The sequence below is a fragment of the Stigmatopora argus genome, chromosome 12 (assembly GCF_051989625.1).
Source record: "Stigmatopora argus isolate UIUO_Sarg chromosome 12, RoL_Sarg_1.0, whole genome shotgun sequence".
In the NCBI taxonomy this organism is placed as follows: domain Eukaryota; kingdom Metazoa; phylum Chordata; class Actinopteri; order Syngnathiformes; family Syngnathidae; genus Stigmatopora; species Stigmatopora argus.
Genome location: NC_135398.1, coordinates 13,755,846 through 13,780,159, shown reverse-complemented (window position 1 = coordinate 13,780,159; position 24,314 = coordinate 13,755,846). Strand labels below are relative to the sequence as shown.

At 39.2% G+C, this 24,314-nt stretch overlaps 2 protein-coding genes across 3 annotated transcripts in view; both read right to left on the bottom strand.

The window, feature by feature from the left end:
- Positions 1–4,277: 4,277 nt before the first annotated feature.
- On the bottom strand, positions 4,278–12,635 carry dusp12 (dual specificity phosphatase 12). The gene is made up of 8 exons (XM_077615969.1): positions 12,492–12,635; positions 11,398–11,671; positions 10,282–10,395; positions 8,760–8,878; positions 8,355–8,442; positions 6,472–6,563; positions 5,650–5,729; positions 4,278–4,639 (listed from the first exon to the last, which is right to left on the bottom strand). The coding sequence occupies exons 2-8, from the start codon at positions 11,658–11,660 to the stop codon at positions 4,472–4,474; spliced, it is 924 nt and encodes a 307-aa protein (XP_077472095.1). The 5' UTR covers positions 11,661–11,671; positions 12,492–12,635; the 3' UTR covers positions 4,278–4,471.
- Positions 12,636–13,695: 1,060 nt separating this feature from the next.
- The window catches only part of LOC144085569 (nucleoprotein TPR-like), a 33,212-nt gene continuing 22,593 nt past the window's right edge, over positions 13,696–24,314 (bottom strand). For both annotated transcript variants that reach the window (XM_077614965.1, XM_077614964.1), the window contains 15 exons: positions 23,894–24,093; positions 23,560–23,748; positions 23,324–23,439; positions 22,454–22,525; positions 22,051–22,272; positions 21,741–21,975; positions 21,459–21,658; positions 19,855–19,926; positions 19,518–19,609; positions 19,283–19,395; positions 17,988–18,086; positions 17,777–17,912; positions 14,988–15,115; positions 14,738–14,833; positions 13,696–13,755 (listed from right to left, as the gene is read on the bottom strand). In XM_077614965.1, the coding sequence (XP_077471091.1) occupies positions 13,706–13,755; positions 14,738–14,833; positions 14,988–15,115; positions 17,777–17,912; positions 17,988–18,086; positions 19,283–19,395; positions 19,518–19,609; positions 19,855–19,926; positions 21,459–21,658; positions 21,741–21,975; positions 22,051–22,272; positions 22,454–22,525; positions 23,324–23,439; positions 23,560–23,748; positions 23,894–24,093 (2,020 nt within the window). In that variant the 3' untranslated portion in view covers positions 13,696–13,705. The remainder of the gene's footprint in view (positions 13,756–14,737; positions 14,834–14,987; positions 15,116–17,776; positions 17,913–17,987; positions 18,087–19,282; positions 19,396–19,517; positions 19,610–19,854; positions 19,927–21,458; positions 21,659–21,740; positions 21,976–22,050; positions 22,273–22,453; positions 22,526–23,323; positions 23,440–23,559; positions 23,749–23,893; positions 24,094–24,314) is intronic.

The following is a 24,314-nucleotide window of genomic DNA, read 5'->3' as shown; positions in this document are numbered from 1 at the left end:
AGAATACCCCGAGATTTGGTACAAACGTAAAGCTGGCATGCAAAATGACTTGAATGGCTGGACATCGTAAGGCTTTTTCTTTTAAAAAAAGTGGTCTATGTAAAGTAAAGCTTTTATTTGTTTAAAAAATAAATACTATGTATATATAGTCAGGCTTTTTTCTTTAAAAATGACCATGTATATTAAGGGTTTTTATTAAAAAATGACCATGTATAGTAAGGCTTTTTTGTTTAAAAAAAACGACCATGTACAGTAAAGCGTTTTTCTTAAAAGACGACATAGTATAGTAAGGCTTTTTTTCTTAAAAAATGACATAGTATTGTAAGGCTTTTTTCTTAAAAAAAAACGACATAGTATTGTAAGGCTTTTTTTCGTAAAAAACGACATAGTATAGTAAGGCTTTTTTCTTAAAAAACAACATAGTATAGGCTTTTTTCTTTAAAGACGACATAGTATAGTAAGGCTTATTTTCTTTAAAAATGACACAGTATAGTAAGGCTTTTTTGTCTTTAAAAACGACATAGTATAGTAAGGCTTTTTATTTACAAAAAAGACCATGTATAGTAAGGCTTTTTTCTTAAAAAATGACCATGTATAGTAAGGCTTTTTTGTTTAAAAAAGACCATGTATAGTAAGGCTTTTTTTCTTAAAAAACGACATAGTATAGTAAGGCTTTTTTTCCTAAAAAAATGACATAGTATAGTATGGCTTTTTTCCCCTAAAAAAACGACATAGTTTAGCATGACTTTTTTTCTTGAAAAACGACATAGTAGAGGAAGGCTTTTTCCCTAAAAAACGACATAGTATAGTATGGCTTTTCCCCCTAAAAAACGACATAGTATAGTATGGCTTTTTTCCTTTAAAAAACGACATAGTATAGTATGGCTTTTTTTCTTAAAAAACGACATAGTATAGTAAGGCTTTTTTTCTTAAAAAACGACATAGTATAGTATGGCTTTTCCCCCCTAAAAAACGACATAGTATAGCATGGCTTTTTTTCTTGAAAAACGACATAGTAGAGGAAGGCTTTTTCCCTAAAAAACGACATAGTATAGTATGGCTTTCCCCCCTAAAAAACGACATAGTATAGTATGGCTTTTTTCCTTTAAAAAACGACATAGTATAGTAAGGCTTTTTTTCCTAAAAAACGACATAGTATAGCATGGCTTTTTTTCTTGAAAAACGACATAGTAGAGGAAGCCTTTTTTTCTTAAAAAACGATATTGTATAGTAAGGCTTAATTTCTTAAAAAACGACATAGTATAGTAAGGCTTTTTTTCTTTAAAAAATGACATAGCAAGTAAGGCTAAGAGAGTCGGAGAATAAATCTGACTTCTGATTCTTCACCTTCTAGTTGTTGCTGTGGTCCACTGGCAAAATCATTGGGTCAGAACATGAGGTAGGAATCAAGAGTGAGTTCAATTCCACTTGTTGCAATTCTCAAATTGATTATTGAGGTAATGAAAAGGATAAATACAACTTCCAACTTTACAGTGGTGCAGTGGCAAAGACAATGGGTCAGAACTTCAGGTGGACTCAAGTTCAAATCAGAAGTGAGTTTGATTCCACTCTTTGCAATTCTCAAATTGTTTATTGAGGTAATTAAAAGGATAAATATAACTTCCAATCACATCATTTCAGAAGACAGTGGTCCAGTGGCAAGAACAATGGGTTGAAATTGTAGTTGGACATAAGTTCAAATCTGGAGTGAGTTCAAGTCCACTCTTTGCAAATCTCAAATTGTTTATTGAGGTGATGAAAATGATAAATACAACTTCCAATCATCTCATTTCAGAAGTCACTGTGGTCCAGTGGCAAAGACAATGGGTCAGACAGACCTCAAGTTAGTGGATTTGACTGCCATGGGGGAAATGGGGTTCGAATCCCGCTCTTGTTTGACTAATCACTACATTAGTAGTTCAGTAAATGGGTAATCCTTTTTTCATTCAAATAAAGACTTAGTCATTTTTTTCAGCAAAACAATATTTCCGGTCAGCCTTCGGCTGACCGGAAGACAGTTGGGAGGGGGGGGTTCCTGGTGGTGTTCGACAGTCAGCCTTCGGCTGACTGCCGACACCATACAGTTGTTGACTGGCGACACCGGGACGTGAACCCTCGACACCCATGTCGCAGGCAGGTGACTGACCCACTACACCACGAGGCGGCCCGCCTATACATGATTGGAAGTTATATTTATCCTTTTCATTACCTAAATAAACAATTTGAGAATTGCAAAGAGTGGAATTGAACTCATTCCTGATTTGAACTTGAGTCCAACTGAAGTTCTGACCCATTGTCTTTGCCACTGGACCACAGTGACTTCTGAAATGATGTGATTGGAAGTTATATCTATCCTTTTCATTACCTCAATAAACAATTTGAAAATTGCAAAGAGTGGAATTGAACTCATTCCTGATTTGAACTTGAGTCCACCTGAAGTTCTGACCCATTGTCTTTGCCACTGGACCACAGTGACTTCTGAAATGAAGTGATTGGAAGTTATATCTATCCTTTTCATTACCTCAATAAACAATTTGAGAATTGCAAAGAGTGGAATTGAACTCACTCCTGATTTGAACTTGAGTCCACCAGAAGTTCTGACTGTTTGTCTTTGCAACTTGACCACAGTGACTTCTGAAATGAAGTGATTGGAATTTATATTTATCCTTTTCATTACCTCAATAAACAATTTGTGAATTGCAAAGAGTGGAATTGAAACTCACTCCTGATTCCCACCTCAAGTTCTGAACCAATATTTTTGCCACTGGACCACAGCAATAACTAGGAGAAGAATCAGAAGTCAGATTTATTCTCCAACTTTCTTAGCCTTACTATACTATGTCGATTTTTTAAAGAAAAAAGCCTTACTATATACAGACGCTCCCCTACTTACGAACATTCAACTTACGAACAACGGTACATACGAACATGTCTGCAAATTGCGTTTAAGTCCAAAAATGTTCGCAGGTCCAATTTTGTATTTCGCGCCTTTTTCGGAGTAGTACTTCTTTCCGCCGCTAATACCGACGCCTGGCGCTGTGAGAGCTCAGCTCACCCAGCATCTACTTTCTTCTTCGTTGCAATGCGGAAGTGCGTGAATGTATCGTGTGCAAAGAACCTTTTTCATTTGTATCATTAAATATCTCCTGCATCCAATATTGAATATGGTTGGTAAAAAGCTAAAGGCTTCTATTGAGGGAGTTGCAAGGAAGAGGCAAGCCATTTCATTTGAAACGAGTGGCAATAATAACGAAGCTTGATGCGCGTGAGAGTGGTGAGCGTTTCACAGGCATTGAATCGTTCGACCGTCAGTACCATTTATAAACAGAAAGATCGAGCAGCAGGACCCAAATATTGAACGTTGCACAAAGTTTGCAAATCAATTGAATGATGCCATACAGTGCTACCGCATCATTTATGATGGAAAAAAAGAAGAAAACTGTGCAATCGTCATTAGGTCGCTTCTTTTGGCCAGTTTCTAATACATAAATCTCTCTCTCTCTACAGTACTGTACATATTCTCTCCATTTTATTAAATGTTTTTTTTCAGTACAAACCAATGCGTGTAACTTATACAAGCCTTAAACATACAAATGCACTTATATAAACCTTCAATATACTTATATCGGCCTTAAACATAAATTATAATACAAAATATAGCACTGAATCAACTTACAAACAAATTCAACTTATGAACAATCGCTCGGAACCAATTGCGTTCGTAAGTAGGGGAGCGTCTGTATTGTGTTCTCTGGAACAGCCATTTCTATGCTGACGGACGACTGGCACGCCAACGAGGTAAGTCGTTGAGCAATTTACTGGCCTAAGTGCAGTTTTATTATTATTATTATTACCTGGAGATTTTTTTAGGAATCAATTGAGCCAAAATGCCAACAAATGTGTTGGTTTAATGCCAGGTTGAACACACCGTCAATAATTTAAGTTTGGGTTCCTTTTCCTCACCGGCTGTGTGCCATATGAGACTAGCTATCTTAGCATTAGCGTCACGACGACGCTTCCCATTTGACTTAAAAAGTATGTTGTCCATTTTCTCTCCATTATTAAGATGTGTAGAAAGACTTAATTTAAGTCGAGACATCAACGGACAGTTTGCCGGGTAGACTCACTCAAAAATGACATCCAGAGGCACGACTTAGTTCCTAGTGTGTTGTATGTAATGATAGTTTTCACTGCGAGTGCGAGACTTGGTGTTCTTTTTGTCCACTGCAGAGGCAGCGAGACGCAAAGTCCATAAGGAAAGAACAGATACACACACGCACAGACAAAGATCCCTTTATATAATGGTATAGATTATTTGAAGTAGCTTGGTGACAATTTGGTACTTTTCAACAATAGTTGTCTGCTAAATGCACTCCTCATTTTATTTCAATATGTATAAAAGGGCAGCAGAATACTTACTAGATGGATAGGCCTACTTTGCGAGTCATAACAGTTTTGTTTGAATTATGAGTCATTCATTTCCAACTGCGATGAGTTCTCTCTGTATGTTAATGAGCCGGATCTCATCCACTCTGTTTCTATGAAGCTGAAAAGAAGGCATGATCCAACGGCCGCATGAACATTGATCCCCGCACCAGCTGAAGGAGCCCAGCTTGGATCGACATTTAGGACACAGCAGCTGGGGCAAAAGCAACGAGAACAAAATTATTTCTAACAATCTCATATGCAGTTCAAATAGGTATAAAGTCTATCTCTGCAAGGACTAGTGTACAGTAATAACTCGACATACGAGTGCCCCGACATACGAGCAAAATTTTGAGCAAATATTTATCTTGAGATACGAGACAAATTTTGATAAACGAGCATACATCGGACGCGAGAGGCTGCTCATAAGAACATCATGGGCACTGTCTTTCCCGTCGCAACTCCCTCGTGTAATGTCTCAACGAGCACTGGGCGGAGCGTTGCATTTTTTCAGTGGTTTTTTTCCCGTTAGTCAGTGCGAATGGCAGAGCTTGTTTGCTAATACGAGAGGAGTACTACTTCCCGGGCAAGTTGGCAAGTGGTCGTGGGTTATCCTATTGTGAGGACATTTGTGTGCATCATTTTCGGAATATTTTGAAGGGAAGACAAAAGCAAACAACCCTGGATAGGTTGCATCTGAAAGTTAGGGTGGAGGCGGGGCAAATAGAGCCAACCCGGGAGAAGAAAAGTATCAAAATTTAAAACAAAATTAGAATTAAGTTTAGTGTAAGGTTAGATTAAATTTATTTTTGAGTGTTTTTGCATCGTAATCCAAGTTCATTTAAATTTGTTTATTTTGTTACGAGCGCGTTGCCGTGCAAAAAGTCTCTCTCTCTCTCTCTCCCCGCCCCCTCTCTCCTTGTCCCTCTCTCTCTCTCCCCTCTGCGAAATCCGTCTAATTTAAGTACTATTAAACACATTTCAGTACTATTAAACCACAGGTTATTTGTTACTTTGTTAATTAGATGGCGAATAAGAACAAATAAAAATGTTTTTCCAATCCAATATCCTGTTTTTGGTGTTTTTCAGAAGGTTGGAACAAATTAATTTGTTTTTAATTCATTTCTATGGGAAACGTTCATTTGAGTTACGAGAAAATCGACATACGAGCTTAGTCCCGGAATGTATCAAGCTCGTATCTCGAGGTACCATTGTATACTGTACCTGTCCGTCCATAACACCAAGTAAAGCTTGTTCCATCCACTGTACTGGTTCAATAAAATATGAGGTACACTGGACTGCTTCTGCATAAAGAAAACATACCATTTCTATTACCGTATTTTTCGGATTATAACTTGCAGTTTTTTGCTCACAGTTTGGCCGGGGGTGCGATTTATACTCTGGTGCGACTTATGTGTGAAATTATTAACACATTATATCATTTCAGGTTATTTTCAAATAGTGAAATATGCAGCCGAAAATGGTAATCGAGCAGCAGAAAGAAAGTTTGCAGTTAGCGAGAAACTTGTAAGGGACTGGCGAAAAGTGGAGGTTACTCTTACTGAAATGAAGAAAACAAAAAAAGCTAATCGCGTCTACCTCCCGAATTAGGGGAGTTGCTTAAAAGTGACACCGAGGATGACGATTTCATTGGATTTAGTGAACTTGTTAGCATGTTCTTTAAGCTAGGGTTATCTGAATAACTCTTAATGTTTTACGTCGTTAATGTTACGACATCACCAGGCATGTCAGTCATGTAACGTTAGTATACCGTACACTTATTCAGCCTGTTGTTCTCTATTTTATTTTAATTTGAAATTGCCTTTCAAGATGACATGTTTTTGGTGTTGGATTTGATCAAATAAATTTCCCCCCAAATGCAATTTATACTCCAGTGCGACTTATGTTTTTTCCTTCTTGATTATGCATTTTTTGGATGGTGCGACTTATACTCAGGTGCAACTTATAGTCCAGAAAATACTGTAATTATCATGTTGATACGCATTGCTTTAGGTGTTAGACACACATTAATAGGCATCACCTTACCAGTTAGGTTAGCGGACTTCCTGTGGCCAAAGGCTGACGCCCCTTCTCCTACCGGGTGACTGAGAAGACTGGAGCTACGAAACAGAGATCTTCTGCAAAGGAGAAACAACAGAAACTGTTACAAAAAGTCGAACATCTAACGAGCAACATTGAAAGACTATTGACTACATTAACACTATGGATGAAGTGTCCACTTCTCCTTTTCTATGTACATTTCAAGAGGCACATACAACATTTTCTATGTACATACAACAAATGGGTGTGTTCACAAGACATGAAGTACATGAATCCAGCCTATGAGACAATATGAAGACATACATCTCCGAAACAATGATAAAATGACTACCAGCATACAGCAATTGCCATCTATCCTTGCTACCGTCATGTTTTACAGATCAGATCATGTATGCTGATGAATACAAACAGTGACTACTACATTACTTTGAAAAATATAACTATAAAAAAATGAATAAAATTACAACAAGGTATTATCTTGAGGGCAAACCTGGCTATACGAATATTGCAATGTTGTCACTCCCTTTCCCAAAAGTGAATGATGCATTCAAAACAATTGGGAATAGCAGCAAACAGACAGATAACAAATATGAATCTCATTATCAATAATAGTCATACCTCTACTTACGAATGGCTCTATGTACGAAAGTTTCAGGGTACATGCAAATGAGCGACTTGAGATACGAAAAAGTTACGAAATCAACCCAAAAAGAAAATGCATTTTCTTATCCGTTATTTAATTTTGAAATCCCCTTATTAAGCAATTAAAAACTATAAATGCAACGTGGCGCATATTTAAACACACACACATAGGGCACACGTGAAAGTCTAAAATGTACTACAAATGGACGGCTTTCGGCCCTGATACAACAGGCTCTTGCCACCATCTGGCGGGCAAATTATGTATGTATTACATCCATTATGGCCACGGAGGGAGATATTTCAGCAGCGCAGGGCACATTGTCATATGCTTGATTTATTTTAAGACATTAATACATAATTTTATTATAATTTTCTCTCATTTTTGCGTGTCTCCTCACACCTATCATATTAAATTGGGACACTTTGACCAATTTTTAAGGGTTTAGTTGGTAGTTGTGTGAGGACCGTGGAACGAATTAGAGAATTTACATATAAAGTACACCTCTACTTACGAAATTGTCAAATTACCAAAAAAGTCTTGGAACCAATTAATTTCATAAGTAGAGGTACGACTGTACTACGAAAAGATATTTCGATATTTTATGTGCAAAATGTATGTTACTGAGCTGTTTTTGTTTACATTGGATACTTTTATGTTGCAGCATGACTTGGTGTGTTTCATATTTGTGGCAGGTATGCATGTTTGAATTCATTATTATTGAGTGAGGGGGAATGATGTTGTTTTAATACCCTATAATTTTCCATTCAATGATTAAAACCAGGTGGCCCAACGGCCGAGTGGTTAGCACGTCTGGGGTTGAGGGTTCGATCCCAGGTGGGTCCTCACTGTGTGGAGTTTGCATGTTCTCCCACGGACTTGCGTGGGTTTTCTCTGGGTACTCCCACATCCCAAAAACATGCAGTGTAGACTGGTTAAAAACTCTGAAATTGCCTTTAGGTATGAGTATAAGCTTGAATGGTTGTCCGTCTCCTTGTGCCCTGCGATTGCCTGGCCACCGATTCAAGGTGTCCCCCGCCTGGTGCCCGTAGTTAGCTGGGACAGGCTCCAGCACCCCCCACGACCCTTGTGAGGAGAAGCAGTTCAAAAAATGAATGAATGATTCAAACTAAATGATATTGCGGAATATTGCTATCATGATATAAATAAGCCTATTTCCTGATAAGATTTTTTCCATACTGCACAGAACCACATCAGACAGCGCTACCTGCACTTCCTGCAACGATAGGAGGGTTCAGATGAGTTGAACTGAGCGGGGTCAGCCGCAAACACTTCTCTGGGAACCTGCTGCAACTCTGGTCACGCACAAAGAACACCATTAATGAAAGAAGAACTTGAGGGGAAAAATAAATAAGAATCATTCTAAGACAGGGGTGGACAAGTCCGGTACTTGAGAGCCCCTGTCCAGTCTGTTTTCCATGTCTACCTCCTCTACTACACCTGAATCAAATGATCAACTCATCAACAAGCCGTCCAGAAGCTTCATACCGATCCCGATTATTGGATTCAGGTGTGTTGGTGGAGGAAGACATGGAAAACAGATTGGATAGGAGCTCTCGAGGACCAGACTTGGCCACCCCTGTTCTAAGAGCACTTGTTCATATATGCTTACCAGGATATTTCTCTGTGATCTTGGTCAGTCTGTATTGTTTATACAGTGGATTGCTGGTGTCGACTTCACACTGCAAGATCTCATAAAGACACAACTGCTCCTCAAAACCCCTGTTGACCCTGAGAAGCACAACCATTTCTCCCATTACATTTTGGTACACAGCACAAACAGTGCAATGGGATATCATTTAACAATGTTTTTTTAAGATACTATGTTTTGCTGATAGCAATCTGATACCAACATTTTTAGATCAGTAAGAGATAATGCTAAAATAATGAAAAAATATTGTTTTGTATTAAGGGGGGCATTGCTAGTACTTCCTCGAGAAATACTTTGTTGACAAATATTTCACCATACTCTGTTACCAAAATGACTTTCATAAAAAGTAGTCCCGCTCAGCAGACGTTTGCCTTGTGGTTGGCTTTTCAGCAGACGAAAAGCACAATGGTACTGAAAAAAACACGACTACTGCATGATCCGAACCTGTGACCAAAACCGATACTCCAAAACTAGCCGTATCGAACACCAATGCCAATACAGTAATCCCTCGAATATCACGACTTCAACTATCGTCGCTTCACTAAATTGCGTTTTTTTTCTGGGGGATTTTTTTGGGGGGGTAATTTAATTATTTTATTTGTAAGTTCAGAAAAATGTGAAAATCCATGTTGAAACTCGCAAGCGGAAGCCACTCCCCTGTCCTCCGCTTGCTACTAGAACTCAGCACTGAATTAAAAAAAAATCCTCCAAACTACTGAGGGACTGTGCGGTAACCTCAGTCTCAGTCTGCAGAAGTTCCCCACCTTGTGGACTTCCCGTGTGTGGCTCCAGTTTTTTTTTTTTACCAAGGTCTACAACAGGGGTGTCAGACTCGGGTTGGTTCGCGGGCCGTGTTAACGTCAACTCGATTTCATGTGGGCCGGACCATTTTAGATATAATATTTAGATTTTGTTTTTATAAATGGATTAAAAGAACTGGATTAAAAGCCCTGAATATTCGTTTTTTATGATCTAAAACAATGTTTATTTTAGCTTTTTTTAGATATTTAGATTTTACAAAATGATTTTTGAACTAAAAACACAGAAACAAATGATTAAAAAATTACAATTATTGATTTAAAAGGGGAAAAATCAGGAAATTTAATATACATCTAAACTCTTCATTTTAATTTGATCCTAAAACAGAAAGTCGGCACTCATGATTTACTTTACCGGGCCACACAAAATGATACGGTGGGCCAGATTTGGCCCCTGGGCCGCCACTTTGACACGTGGTCTACAATATCTTGTGTCTTGCTACTGCAACCAAGGAAATTTCCCTAATACAGGATAAAATAAAGTTCTAATCCAATATATATATATTTGATAGTTTTTTTTTTTAATAGGGTCAACCCTATTAAAAAACTTCACAGTTTTGCATTTATCGCAGCTATGTCTGGTCTACATTAACCACGATAATCGAGGGATTACTGTAGTGAGTATCAAATCGGGACATCATTAAAGAGAGTGATGAGACACTTACTGCACATCCTGCTTGACAGTCTTCAGTCTCTGGTAAGCCTCAGTGAAGCACAGCTTGTATCTCTTCATGAGGTAAGCAGTCACAACGGTGGCACTACGACTGCGGCCAGCCTGACTGAAGGAGACACACATTTATATCTGACATATTTTTGGCCGTTTATTAGTCTCCCTTTTTGTTGTCCGATATTTTGAAGAAACCAGTCTTTTAAGCCATCTGCTTATCAGTACTGTTTCCAATAAGCAGAATTGCACAAATAAAAAATAACATACCTTCCGCCAATTAACAAAAAAATGGTTTAGCTGCCGTGTGTGAATAAATTCAACGATTATTTTTCCTGTCTTTTAAATCCAAATTATTTCCAGTCTTGATAATAGAATATTGCTAAATTACAGGTTAGCCTATAATAGGCGGATTTAGGAGGACAAGCTAGATGTGGGATCAATCATTATGAGTTTCAGTAAAATCTTGGAATGTGCCATGTTGTTGGATTTGACTTGATAGTCAGAGATAGGGGAATTTCATCATGTCAACATAGTGTAAACACGGAACATGTATTTTGGCCGTACAGCTCATTCAGTGCCAAAACATATTTGTCTGAGTTTCCATGACTTTCCCTCCCAAAAATGTGTTCACACTAACAACTTTTTGTATTGCCTTGTATGCATTCTGCTAAGCTAAAACACTCATGATGATGATAATTAATATTATTTTACCATTAAAAAAAGAAAAATAAATCAAATGTTGCTATACTTGGTTGGTGTCATGTAAACAAAAATATTGTATTAAAGTCCTTGGTCTTTTTTCAACCATTCTCCATTCTGTAAAACAATCCTCTTCTGTCACTGAATAATATTGCACATATAAAGGTCCCATCAAATGTGTTTTCCAGATAAAAAAGGGGATTAATTCTTTCATTTGTCTTAGTCAAAATATAAAGTAAATGTAAAAATACACAGATATTAAGAGGGCCTTGGGAGATTAGTCAAAATCCTTGAAAACGGCTGCTTTTCAAGTGGTTGACTTTTTTTTAATGGCTGGTTGAATGATTTCATTTCAATGGAAACACATTGAATATTTGATCATTATTTTAAAACCAAAAATGATTTTCACCCTTACCAGTGAATAAGTGCCGCCCCACCTCCATCCACGGCCTCTTGAATAAACAAGTAGCACTCATCTAAGTGGCTCAGAAGGTCTGATGTCACCTCATCCAGGACATTAATCCATTTTTTGCAATAGCCAGAATCCAGTGGCAATCGAGGCCCCGGGTCCACAGAGTCCACAGACACGATGTGAGTAATTGCTGCTTCTGCCAAACCCCCATTGTCATTAAGGTCGGCTGCTGTTCCAATGAACACCCCAGAATCCACCAGGAGCATGACTCATAGAGCTGAAAAAAATGATGGAATATATATAAGTCATTATGTAAACTGTGACTTTAACTTGATGTTCTCATAACATTTGAAAGCAACTTTATAGCTGTGTATTGTGTTCTTAAAAAAGTTTGAAAAAATTAGAAAAAGTAATAGGCGGCCCGGTGGAGCGAGTGGTTACCGCGCCTTCCTCACAGTGGGGGACCTGGGTTCAAATCCAGGTCCATCCACATGTTTGGAGTTTGCATGTTTTCCCCGGGCCTGCGTAGGTTTTCTCCGGGTACTCCAGTTTCCTCCCACATTCCAAAGTCATGCATGGTAGGCTGATTGGACACTCTAAATTGCCCCTAGGTATGAGTGTGAATGGTTGTCTCCTTGTGCCCTGCGATTGGCTGGCCACCAATTCAGGGAGGTAGGCTCCAGCACCCTCCGCAACCCTAGTGAGGATAAAGCTGTTCAGAAAATGAGATGAGACATGACCTAAAGTTTATGTGCTGAACATTTGCTGTATTAAAAAAAAACTCACATACATAAATAACGGCAGATCTATTTGGATTTTATTCTGAAATAAAAAGGGCCATTAATGACCCCGTGAGCGTTTCAGATTGCGAAAAGATGAGTTCCATTTTTGTCGTCCAAGTGCTTAACCTGTGGTGTATCGAGAGAACGAGTTCTGAAATGGATCATTGGACATGCACGTTTCAGGTTTCAGGTTTCGAATAGGTAAAAAAAATAATGACGCTCTGCCGCAAGATTTTAGAGCAATCCGAAAATCACACACAGCATACATAGTACATACCTTAATGCATTTTGGTAAAATTGATACAATTGACTTACCTCTTTAACTCGTCCACTGTGATACGTCCAAAAGTGGCCAATGTCATAAATTATTAAGGTGAGGGACACGTACAGGTCTGCGACGTACAAAAACAAGAAAATAAAGATTTATACTGAACTAGTAGTAGGCTAGTGTTATTGGTCTGTTTCTAACACATTTCCGGGTAAAACATACGCCAGTATTTAGTTCCGTTTGCGAGACTTTACGTACGTATTATGGTTTCGATTTAGGTCTATCGGTAGTTTGGAAATAGTAAAGTACAGTATAATTAACAGCATGCGTAATCATTATTAAGCGTCAAAAATACATGTTTTTAAATAGAAATCATTGTCCAAGTACAACTTTGACACGATTTTCCACAGATAATTCCGGATTGCAACACCCTAACCCTGAAAAAAGTATTTCTAATAGAGAGTGAAAAGAAGAAACAAATCATTCAAAATGCACCAAAATACAGAAATATATAGTTACGTCATATTTTGATTTTTTTTTATGACGTGCACCCCAAATGAGAAATAACCTGCAGTTCATAGCATCAACCGCTGTGAGGCGCGAACGTGCCAGGTTTGATTAGAGCAAGGAAGATGCTACTGTAAGAAAGCAGTTCGATTTTAATTGTTAAAATTAATCTAGGCAATTCTTTTACAACAAAAGTAGCCTACATCAAATAAAACTGCTAAGTGCGTTTTTGCCTGCCCCGAGTCCTTGAAAATAGTCCAATGAGTGTTGTACATAGATATGTCCTTTTGTCATGTTCAAGATAACTCAAGCATGAAGAAAGGGATTATTATAAAATTTGCAGGATATGCTTGTATGTAATTTGAAACGAAAGAGGTGATTAAATTTTGACGTAGCGAGATCAAAGGCCACAGAGTTCAGAAAAAAACAAATTGGCAATAACTTGATTCTGATTAGCTTAACTCAATTTTGCAAGGAAGGTGATATGAGGAAAATGTCAAAGATCAGAAATATGGTACTTTATTATAAGAACGCGACAATTTTAAGCAAAATACATGAATGAAAAAAAAGCTTCTGGAAAAGCTTTCTACTGAGTCAAAAACAAACCATAGCTCTAGTCCAAAAATCACATGAGCACAGACAACATACAATCGTACATTTTTTTTCTCAAGAAAGGGTGAACAAACTCAACAATATGTTGATTCTTGTGATGTATTTTTCTTTTGGGTGTTTATTGGATGGCAGGAACTGATATTCAGTTGGAACTCCCTCTCCCCAATCCTCCTCTTGATCGACCAATTGTCCCTGACATAAAAAAAAAAACAAAAAAACATTCTTAATATTTAGCGGATGTCTAAAGTTGCTTCTGAATAAACAACTCCATCTAAACTGTGTAAAGCGGGGGTGTCGAAACGTTTTTCTTTGAGGCCCACATTAACAAAAATCAAAGGATGCAAGGGCCGACTTGAAATCCATCCACTTTTATTTGGTAAATAGACGATATGAATCAGGTTTTAAAAAAAAAAATCGGGTTTTAAATTTTGTTTTAATTATTATCTCATTCAACGCCACTGACGGCGGCGATAGACGACCTGGCTAAATCGAACGATGTGGGTACCCCTCCCAGTCAAAGTGGACTCGACGTGTCACCATCAATGGCAGTTACACAATACCAGCTCTACAAATTGAAATGGATTTGATGTCTACAACTGCCAATGGAATTGAAAGAATTAAGGGTCACAAGCAACAAAAGAATACAAAAGTACTAGCATATTTAAAAATAAATACATTATTATTTACAAAACTGAAATAATTGTAGTTTTCTACATTTGTTTTACTATGTTCTGAGGTTTGGACCAATGTTCCCTCTAAACTGCGCGCGTGCGCAATTGCGCACTACTCTCGTCTTCTTCGCGCAGCAGCAATCATATGGCGCGCAGTAAATAAAATCCAAACTTTTTTTTTTTTACCCCTTTCCCCATGATGGCGCCGTTTACACGGCAGCCAGTGGCAGTAGCTCTGTCCACTCTTATGTTTTTCGTGTTTTACAGCCCTTTTATCAAGCAGTGAAATCGGGTGAGAACTGTCTAAATCTACTGTGTGTGTGGTTGTGTGCGTGCGTGCGTGTCTGTGTCTCTAGACTCGCGCCATCAAGTGTTAAAGCGGAGCAGGGCAATGTAGACTGAAATTAAGTTTCTTGAGCGGCACAAAAACTCGGCAACGAGCCGGAGTTGGCACGGGATTTCTAGTTTGGACACCCCCGGTGTAAAGCATTTGAGTATCTTACCTCTACGGCTGATCAGCATGCGTCCTTCACCCCTCCCTCTGGTTCTTGCCAAAGGTTGACTTGTCACTGCACGCCTCTGAGTAACACTGGTGGTGGCTGCCAGAAGAGCAGGTCATTGAGGCATTGACGACATTTTTAACTCGACAAAATAGGCATTGGATGATACACTACATGCGATATTCATTGTGTCAAAATGGAGTTCTATAGGTTACAAGAAAATTTCCTTCTTGATTCTATTTAAATATCTTACTGGACAATGTGTTGAAAATTGTAGAAGAATCAGGGTCCTGACTGGTGGATGGAAGTGACGCATTATCACTCTGCTGTCCTGCTGTTTCCATGTCCGTGTGGCTGTCTAAAGAAGCCCCCGCGGTATGGCTACAAGAGAAACAAAAATTGGAGGACATGTTGCCTTCAAAGTCTTGAAAAATAAGCCTTCACTTTTTTGGTTGTCTTTTCTACATATTCATCAATAATAGGTCATAACTATGGATCTCTGGGATCTGATCAATATGATCGGAAATTGGACCCTTTACAAAATTTTCACAGAATCAGGTAAAAATGACAATTTAAAAAAATATATGTATTTATTTATTTTTAATAATTAACCCATTCGCTGCCAATGACAATAATAATCATCCAATCCATTTTGACTTGGATGCATAATAAAATTGCTGCAAACTCCCCCCATTCAAATTTAATTAGACGTCTATTACCTTCAATGGCAGTGAAACATGATCACTACTAAATACCAACCTTCTTAGTTAAAATGGTTTTGATGTCTATAACTGTCAGTTACAATCTCTAAATTAAGGGCTACAAAAATATAATAATAAAATATGAAGTTTTTGCATATTTGTTATTCATTTTAATACACTAAAAAATCATTTTCTTATAATTTTCTCTCATTTTTGTGTTTCTCACATCTTCCATACAAAATTGGGAGACTGATCATTTTTAGAGTGTTTAGTTGGCAGTTTTTTGGAGCACCGTGGAACAAATTAGAGAATCAACATATAAAGTACTGCTCTACTTACAAAAAAATCCAAGTTATGAAACAAGTTCTGGAAGCAATTAATTTCAGAAGTGGAGGTATTTGAAGACATATTGTAGTGTTTTAGATCGGGTCTCAGGACAAATAAATTTACTTAAAAACTGAATTTTTCTGTGTACAGTGGTACCTCTACATAGGAGCTTAATTCGTTCCGGGACTGAGCTCGTATGTTGATCTTCTCGTAACTCGAACAAATGTTTCCCATTGAAATGAACTAAAAACAAATTAATTCGTTCCAACCCTCTCAAAAAACACCAAAAACAGGATATTGGATTGGAAAAACATTTTTATTTGTTCTAATTCGCCATCTAATTAACAAAGTAACAAATAACCTGTGGTTTAATAGTACTTAAATTAGACGGATTTCGCAGAGGGGAGAGAGAGAGAGAGAGGGACAAGGAGAGAGGGGGCGGGGAGAGAGAGACACTTTTTGCACGGCAACGCGCTCGTAACAAAATAAACAAATTTAAATGAACTTGGATTACGATGCAAAAACACTCAAAAATAAATTTAATCTAACCTTACACTAAACTGAATTCTAATTTTGTTTTAAATTTTGATACTTTTCTTCTCCCGGGTTGGCTCTATTTGCCCCGCCTCCACCCTAACTTTCAGATGCAACCTATCCAGGGTTGTTTGCTTTTGTCTTCCCTTCAAAATATTCCGAAAATGATGCACACAAATGTCCTCACAATAGGATAACGCACGACCACTTGCCAACTTGCCCGAGAAGTAGTACTCCTCTCGTATTAGCAAACAAGCTCTGCCATTCGCACTGACTAACGGGAAAAAAAACACTGAAAAAATGCAACGCTCCGCCCTCGAGATACGAGCTTAATACGTTCCGGGACTAAGCTCGTATGTCGATTTTCTTGTAACTCATATGAACGTTTCCCATAGAAATGAATTAAAAACAAATAAATTTGTTCCAACCCTCTGAAAAAACACCAAAAACAGAATATTGGATTGGAAAATCATTTTTACTTGTTCTAATTCGCCATCTATTAACGAAGTAACACATAACTAGTGGTTTAATAGTAATAAAATGTGTTTAATAGAACTAAAATTAGACGGATTTCGCGGAGGGTAGAGAGGCACGTAGAGGGAGGCGGCGAGGGGGGGGGGGGACTTTCCACGGCAACGCACAGAACAAACAAATTTAAATTAACTTGGATTAATATATACAGACACACTCAAACATACGTTTAATGTAACTTTACACAAAACTGAATTCTAATTTTGTTTTAATTATTTTTTACCTTTGTTCCCGGGTTAGCTGTTTGCCACGCCTCCACCCTCACATTCGCTATCGTAGGGCTGTTTGCTGTTGTATTTATTCCCTTCAAAATATTCTGAAAATGATGCACACAAATGTCCTCACAATAGGATAACGCACGACCACTTGCCAACGAGAAGTAGTCTAGAATTAGCGATCGCTCCGCTAACGGGAGCTAACAGGCTAAGGGGGAAAAAAACTGAAAAAATGCAACGCTCCGCTAAGTGCTCGCAGAGACGTTACAAAAAGGTAGTTGCGACCAGAGATATTACAAGAGGAGCTGCGGGGGAGAGAGCCAATGCCCTTGATGTTCTTATGAGCAGCCAACGAGAAGTAATATACTATACTGCTCGTATTAGCGATCGTTCCGGCATTCACGCTGAGTGACGGAAAAAAACACTGAAAAAAATGCAACGCTCCGCCCAGTGCTCGTAGATATGTTATACACGAAAGAGATGCAGCAAAAAAGACAATGATAAACAGCCTCTTATGTCTTGGCCACATGGCTTTCTCGCATCTTGAAATTTTTCTCGTATCTCGAGATAATTATTTGCTCGAAATTTTACTCGTATCTCGAAATGCTCGTATGTAGAGGTACCACTGTACTATATTGTATGTAGATTATTCAAAATTCAAAGGGTGGTATGTAAAATCTCCTTCAATTTTGGTATGGCCCATGTAATGATATGAAGCAAGTTTAACAGCTCACCCTTCCTCCTGTTCCATGAAAACCTCATCTACATCATCACCAGGTGTGGATATTGCAGTTGCAGTTACCATGGGAACAGACTGGGATGCCATGTTATCCCCACTGTCTGAAGGCAGAGACTCTGTGAAGACCGTCACTGCAATACAAGGCAAAGGCCCATGGGTGAATCTTTTTTGAGACGCAATACTAAAAATTTGTGTGAGTCACTCACCTGGTGCAGCAACCTGTAAAGGTGTTGTGGGGACACTTCTTCCTCCTCCATCCTCATCATGAGCAGGCAGGAACAGTGGAGATTCATACATGCCTAGACCTGAACACATAAAGGAGGTTTGTGTCGGCCTGGGCGATATGACAAAAATTGTTATCCCAAGAAAATAAATACATACAAATATAATTATCACATCTTTTGTCTTTCAACTTTGAAACTTCAAAATTCTTTGAATAACTAAACAAATTACTTAGCTCATTCAATTATGAAAGTAATTCCATTACCTTACTTTAAAAGACAATATAAAATATGATGAATTTAAAAAGTGTTTTTCTTGTTCTGTTGTGCAATAAAGATAAGACAACTAACTCCCTCCATTACACAATGAAAAGTAGGGAACAATAAGACATGCAGAAAGGCATATTTACTTTTATAAATTTGCCTTCAAACCAAAAGTTGCTGTGGAATATGAAACACAAAATAATCAACTGAAGACATCATCACCATTGGCAAGCAAACTATTTCCAGCCCCACAAAAAGAAACAATATAAATTTACCTGATGTGGCCATTTATCAATTTTTTCAAAGTTGGATGAATTTAACCCATTTCAACTCAAGTTAACAAGTTTTCGATTTTTGCAATGCTTTAATAACATTTGCATACACAACATTTGATACCAAGTAAAATAAAAAACAATTAAAGGCTGTCCTAAAATGAATGAGGTTAAAATGGGTTAAGACATTTTTCAATAAGGCTGTTATTTGTGCCCATTTAAGAGACATTTAAAAAAAAAGAGAGAAGAAAACGACAGCGAAACTTCAGTTGGGAGTCTTTAGTGGGTCGGCTATGTGTTGTCCTGCATCTCAATCGCTCATTTTGGCTGTATTTGCTTTCATTTTCTAGGTTAGCCGCTCTATTGGGAACCATGCTAAAAACAGCTTTTCCTTGCCATCTTCATCCACTGAACGTTGGTCTGGAACTAGCGTTCACGTCGCATCAGCGCCTCAGTGGATGTAATTGCAGTTTTTATTTATTGACTTATCAAAGGTTTTTATTATTATTCTTGTGCGTGAGCGTGTGTTAAAGTGGACTAGGACTGTGTCAAATTACATTCTATAACCGTTTACAGCAGCACTGCATACTGCACCAAACCCAGAAGTTTTAAAATAAGATGACATGTTTTTGAGGCTAGGACCTTGGGTGTATTGCAACAAAAGGGTCACATTCTAACGGCTAAATTCCACCGACCCGTGGATTTTAACTAAATTGTGTTACTGTTACTCGTTGGGTGTCATACCTCCTTGAGAGGCTAGTTGTCCCAGGTCAGAGTGTGATGCTGAGGTTTGCGAAAGCAGATCTTCAGGAGGTCCAAATCGAAACCGAGTGGACAGACCAGCAACCTGAGGAGAGCTGAAGTGATAGACAGAGCAGGTGGCTGAATCCAGTAAAATGATAGCCTGGTCATAAACTATTACTCCAGTCAGAAATATAGAATTCAGTGAAACTATGTTAGGTAGTAAGTTCAAGCTCACTGTATCGCTTCAGCAAAGCCATCAGTACGGTGAGGGACAACCAGCGTAGGAGTACTTGGAACCATCCTGTCATCATCGTCAAAGAAATGTTGCTGCAAATGCAACACAATTTAAATATAATTTCACAATAGCATAAAGTATAAATATCTCAGAGTAATTTAATATGTATCCAATGAACTCCCTGTACCCCCAACACACTCACCCAGACACACGCACAAGAAGAGCTACCTAAGTAAAACATTAATATGCAACTCTCAATTACTGATATTTTGTTCTTACTCTGTTTTAACATGGCATAAGAATGAATCCTGGCAATCATGGTATAATAACTCCTTACCATACTGCCTATCCCAGGTGTTAGCTGTGGTCCTCGGCCTACTGATGGTCGACGGAGCTGAGAAGACTGCCTCTGAATAACACACAAAAGAGAACCATACATTTACTTTAAATGTTTTTTAGTTTTATAGTCATGGCTTGAAAGCGTTTAATCTCTCATTTTATCATAATTCCTTCATTTTCTGAACGGCTTTATCCTCATTAGGGTGGCGGGGGGTGCTGGATTCTATCCCAGCTGACTCCGGGCCAGAGGCGGGGGACACCCTGGATCGGTAGCCAGCCGATCGCAGGGCACAAGGAAACGAACAACCATGCACACTCACACCCATACCTAGGGGCAATTTAGAGTGTCCAATCAGCCTACCGTGTATGTTTTTGGAATGTGGGAGGAAACCGGAGTACCCAGAGGAAACACACATGCCCGGGGAGAACCTACAAACTCCACACAGATGGATACGACCTGGATTCGAAACCATAGCTGTGAGGCCGACGCGCTAACCACTCGTGACACTGGGCCGCCGGCTTGAAAGTGTTTTCTATTCAAATATTGACTACAACTACACAAAAACAATGTGCTCCAAAAGGCAACAGAAAAACAAAATGACAACTTTCTGTTTTTGGCCTTGCTTCATTGTATGGTCTAAGCCTGTTCTGCACAGTAGAACGATAGTGCTGAATAAGATGATGCATTTTCACTAAGTTGTTGTAATGAAATCCAATTTAGTTTATGGATAGTAATTTACAGTCGCTTGGACACTCCACTTGAAATAAATTTGGCAAACTTTGTCACGAAATCCACCTCGATAAAACTCATTTCTTCTCGTCCTCACGAGAAACAATCACTATTTTCCATTGGAAAGGGGAAAAGAAATGACAAAAATATGGACATAACCACATGATCGATGCAGCATTTTATAGGGCAATGAAACAATCAAATAGCATTATCTCCTGTTTTCCTATGGGGTGTATTGACTTCAGATAAAAAGGAGGGTGAGGCAACACTTCAACACTTTTAAACGAAGGGTGCCGCAAGCATCTAGGTGATGAAATGCCCAAGTTATGAGAAAAATTACATGCAGACCCCTGCTTACACCCAGTTGAGCGGCGTGGGAGATTTTCTGTCTGAGTTGTTTTTCAGTGTTAAAATATCCCAACACTGAAAAACACTATTATTGCTCTGGATATACTATTATGCCCTAACACCCCCCTAGAGAATAACCATCTAGCGCTTTTATTCAGAATTTGAAAGGTGAGAACACTACAAAATAAAGTCATCCGCTTTCATCTCTGTAGAAGAAAATTTGTAAATTGGGGAATTCGAACAAGCAAAAATAATAATAAAGAATAAAATCAGGCATCCAAGCAAGCCTCTGCTGTCATCTCGCAAATGAGAACCTCATTCACTGTCTTAAGTGCCTTGTGGTACTGTTATTAACTGCATCTTCACATACCTGTTTTTCTTTCAAATAAATATTATTTTGCTTTCTGAACAACACTGTACTTCTGCCTCCAAATATACTGTATAATAATAAGCACATCATAAATACAAGAGGCAAGAAATGAAGGGAAAAAAATGAGATTTTTTTTCTAGGTTGAATAATTGACCTGCGTATGAGGGGGTCCTAGGTCTGAAGCAGGGGGTTGGATATACAATCGTGGGGGAAGAGGGTGTGGCGGCCTGCGAGGTTGGGGTAGGCGGAGTGTGAGTGAAGAAGTGGAAGGGGAGGCTGTTGCGGGGGTAGAAGTTGGGGGGTTGTGGTGGGCCTCTCTTTGTGCTTCTGACTCAACGTTGCTGCTTGCTTCAGCTGGAAAAGATCACAGACAACAGACTCAAGTATGTGACAAGAATGAGAGAGGAAAAAAAATATCAATTTTGACTTTGCTCACTGCTGTGGGACGGTTCAGGGGGATACTGGAAGTCATCCTCATCAGCGCTTGTGTGAACTGATGGCCCCCGTCCCTCTGCTTCAGCATCCCCATCATCATCGTTGCCTTCTTTACCGTCCTTTAAAGCAAGGTTACTTCCGTCATCATCGTCGTCGTCCTCGTCGTCGTCATCATCATCATCATCATCCCCCTCGTCCTCGTCCTCATCCTCATTGTCATCTTCTTCCTCCACCACCTTATACGTAGAGTAAAGTAGTGCTTTAAAAAGGAGAAATTGACCTGAGAATACAAAAACAAAATAGAGTGGCACCTCCTCTTCTTCTTCCTCTTCATCTTCAGCCTGTTCCCCTTCTTGAGCTGTGGTCTCCAGTTTCTCCGCTTTGCTTTCACGGCTTTCGCTGTCTGTGTCAATAACAATAACTTCACCAGTCACACCTGACTCCTCAGGAGATGTCCTATCTGAAGGGACCGACTGCGACAAGCCTTCATCCTCCTCTTCGAGAATAACAGGAAAACTACCTTCTGGAAGCTCCTATGGATCAGATATCAATTTGACGGATTGAGAGCATGTTGTCCAAAGTACCATTCGATTAACTGCTGAAGTGTATTGAATCAAACCGTGTAAAAGGTTACCAACCCCTGTTTATATACTAAAATATTATAAACTTACACAGAATTACTAAATAGTACACTGAAAAAAGGTGTAAACTGACCTGACTATTGTCAGGGGAGTCTTGTCTTTCACTTTCATCCCTAAGATCATCTATAGCCTCATGACCCTCCACCTGTAACATGAGTTTATGACAAATAAGTAAAAACAGTCTCATCTCATCTCATTTTCTGAACCGCTTTATCCTCGTTAGAGTGGTGGGTGGGTGCTGGAGCCAATCCCAGCTGTCTCCGGGCCAGAGGGAGGGACACCCTTAATCGGTGGCCAGCCGATCACAGGGAACAAGGAGACGGACAGCCATGCACACTCACACCCATACCTAGGGGCAATTTAGTGTCCAATCAGTCTACCATGCATGTTTTTGGAATGTGGGAGGAAACCGGAGTACCCAGAGGAAACCCACGCAGGCCCGGGGAGAACATGCAAACTCCACACAGGTGGACCGACCTGGATTTGAACCCAGGACCCCAGAGTGGTGAGGCTGATGTGCTAAACACCCGCGCCACCGGGCCACCAGTCAAAACAGTACTTTCGGCCCTGGTAGAACGGGCTCTTGCCGCCATCTGGCGGAGGGAGATACGCATGTAGACACAGACTCGTGAACACTTTGATAACAGCACGCTTTTCACTCACACCAGTAAGAACTTTCTTAGGTAAAAATTATGACAGACAAAGAATAAAGATGCATTAAGCACATTACGAAAAACTCAAGAAAAAAATGGGTGAAAACTCTGACAAACGAGGGTCAAAAAGCAGACGGTTTATACAACATTCTTTCTGCAGCTATGCACATGATAAAGGTGTCCTTTGTCGGTTTAAAATATTAATCAAACAAATAAATAATAATGATATACGAGTAAATATCAGAAATAGAAATTAACAATTGTATGAACATTGCATTTTTTGTCTTTACCTGAAGTAAGATGGTTTGTCTCAGTCTGATCTTTTTGGATGTTGAAGGGGCAAGAGAACTCTCTGGCCTGATCTCCTCTTCGTCAATGTCGTCGTCTCTATTTCGCTTAGAACTCGCTGAAGTCAAAAACAATATTTACCTATCATTATAAGTGTTTTCATAACATGATGCAACACAGTTGATGTTTTGCAGAAAAAAAGTTAAGAAATGCTGAAAGATGGTGCTGTACTGCTTACATGCTCCAATCACAGCAGAAGACGTAGATGGTCGCTCTGCATCTATACTGCTGCCGACATCCTGAGCAGTGGCCTGCTGCTGAGTTGGCTGGACAAATGCTGTAGCCTGAGAGCTGGTTGGTTGCATTATGGATGTGAGTGTATTAATACTGGAATTGACAGTGTGGGCAGCGGCTCCTGCAGTCAACACTGCAAAGAGAACCATTGAGAAAACATAGTTAATGCCTCACTCGTCTCATTTCCACTTGAATTTTGGGGCATGCAGTCATTAAATAAGATATATGTTACAGGTCCAAGGAAATGTCTACCCCTAGGGGTGCTGTTCTTTTCTTACCCTCTTGACTCTCAGTCTGTGTGGTTGGCATTACAGTGGCAGTGGGTGTTGGCATGGGGACAGCTGCTGGAGTGACCATAGGTCGGATGCTGGCCCTGGGGGTTGACTTGCTGCCAGGGGATGGTGTTGGTTTGTTGCTAGGAGACGGGGTACTTGGAGTAGGGCGAATATTGGCAGTGGGTGGTTCAGTCTGGTTTGAGCTGTTAGAAAAGTACTCGTTTTATTGAAATGTATTAGAAGATATTTTTATTATACACTCAATGTAGTAGTACATCAGCAAGGGTGGCACCAATTAAGATGAGAAAGACACCAAGAGCTGACGATGGACAGCCATGTGCATTGCTAATATTGGCCAATAGAGAACTACCGTATTTTCACGGCTATATGGCGCACCGCATTTAAAGGCGCAGTGTCAGTAACG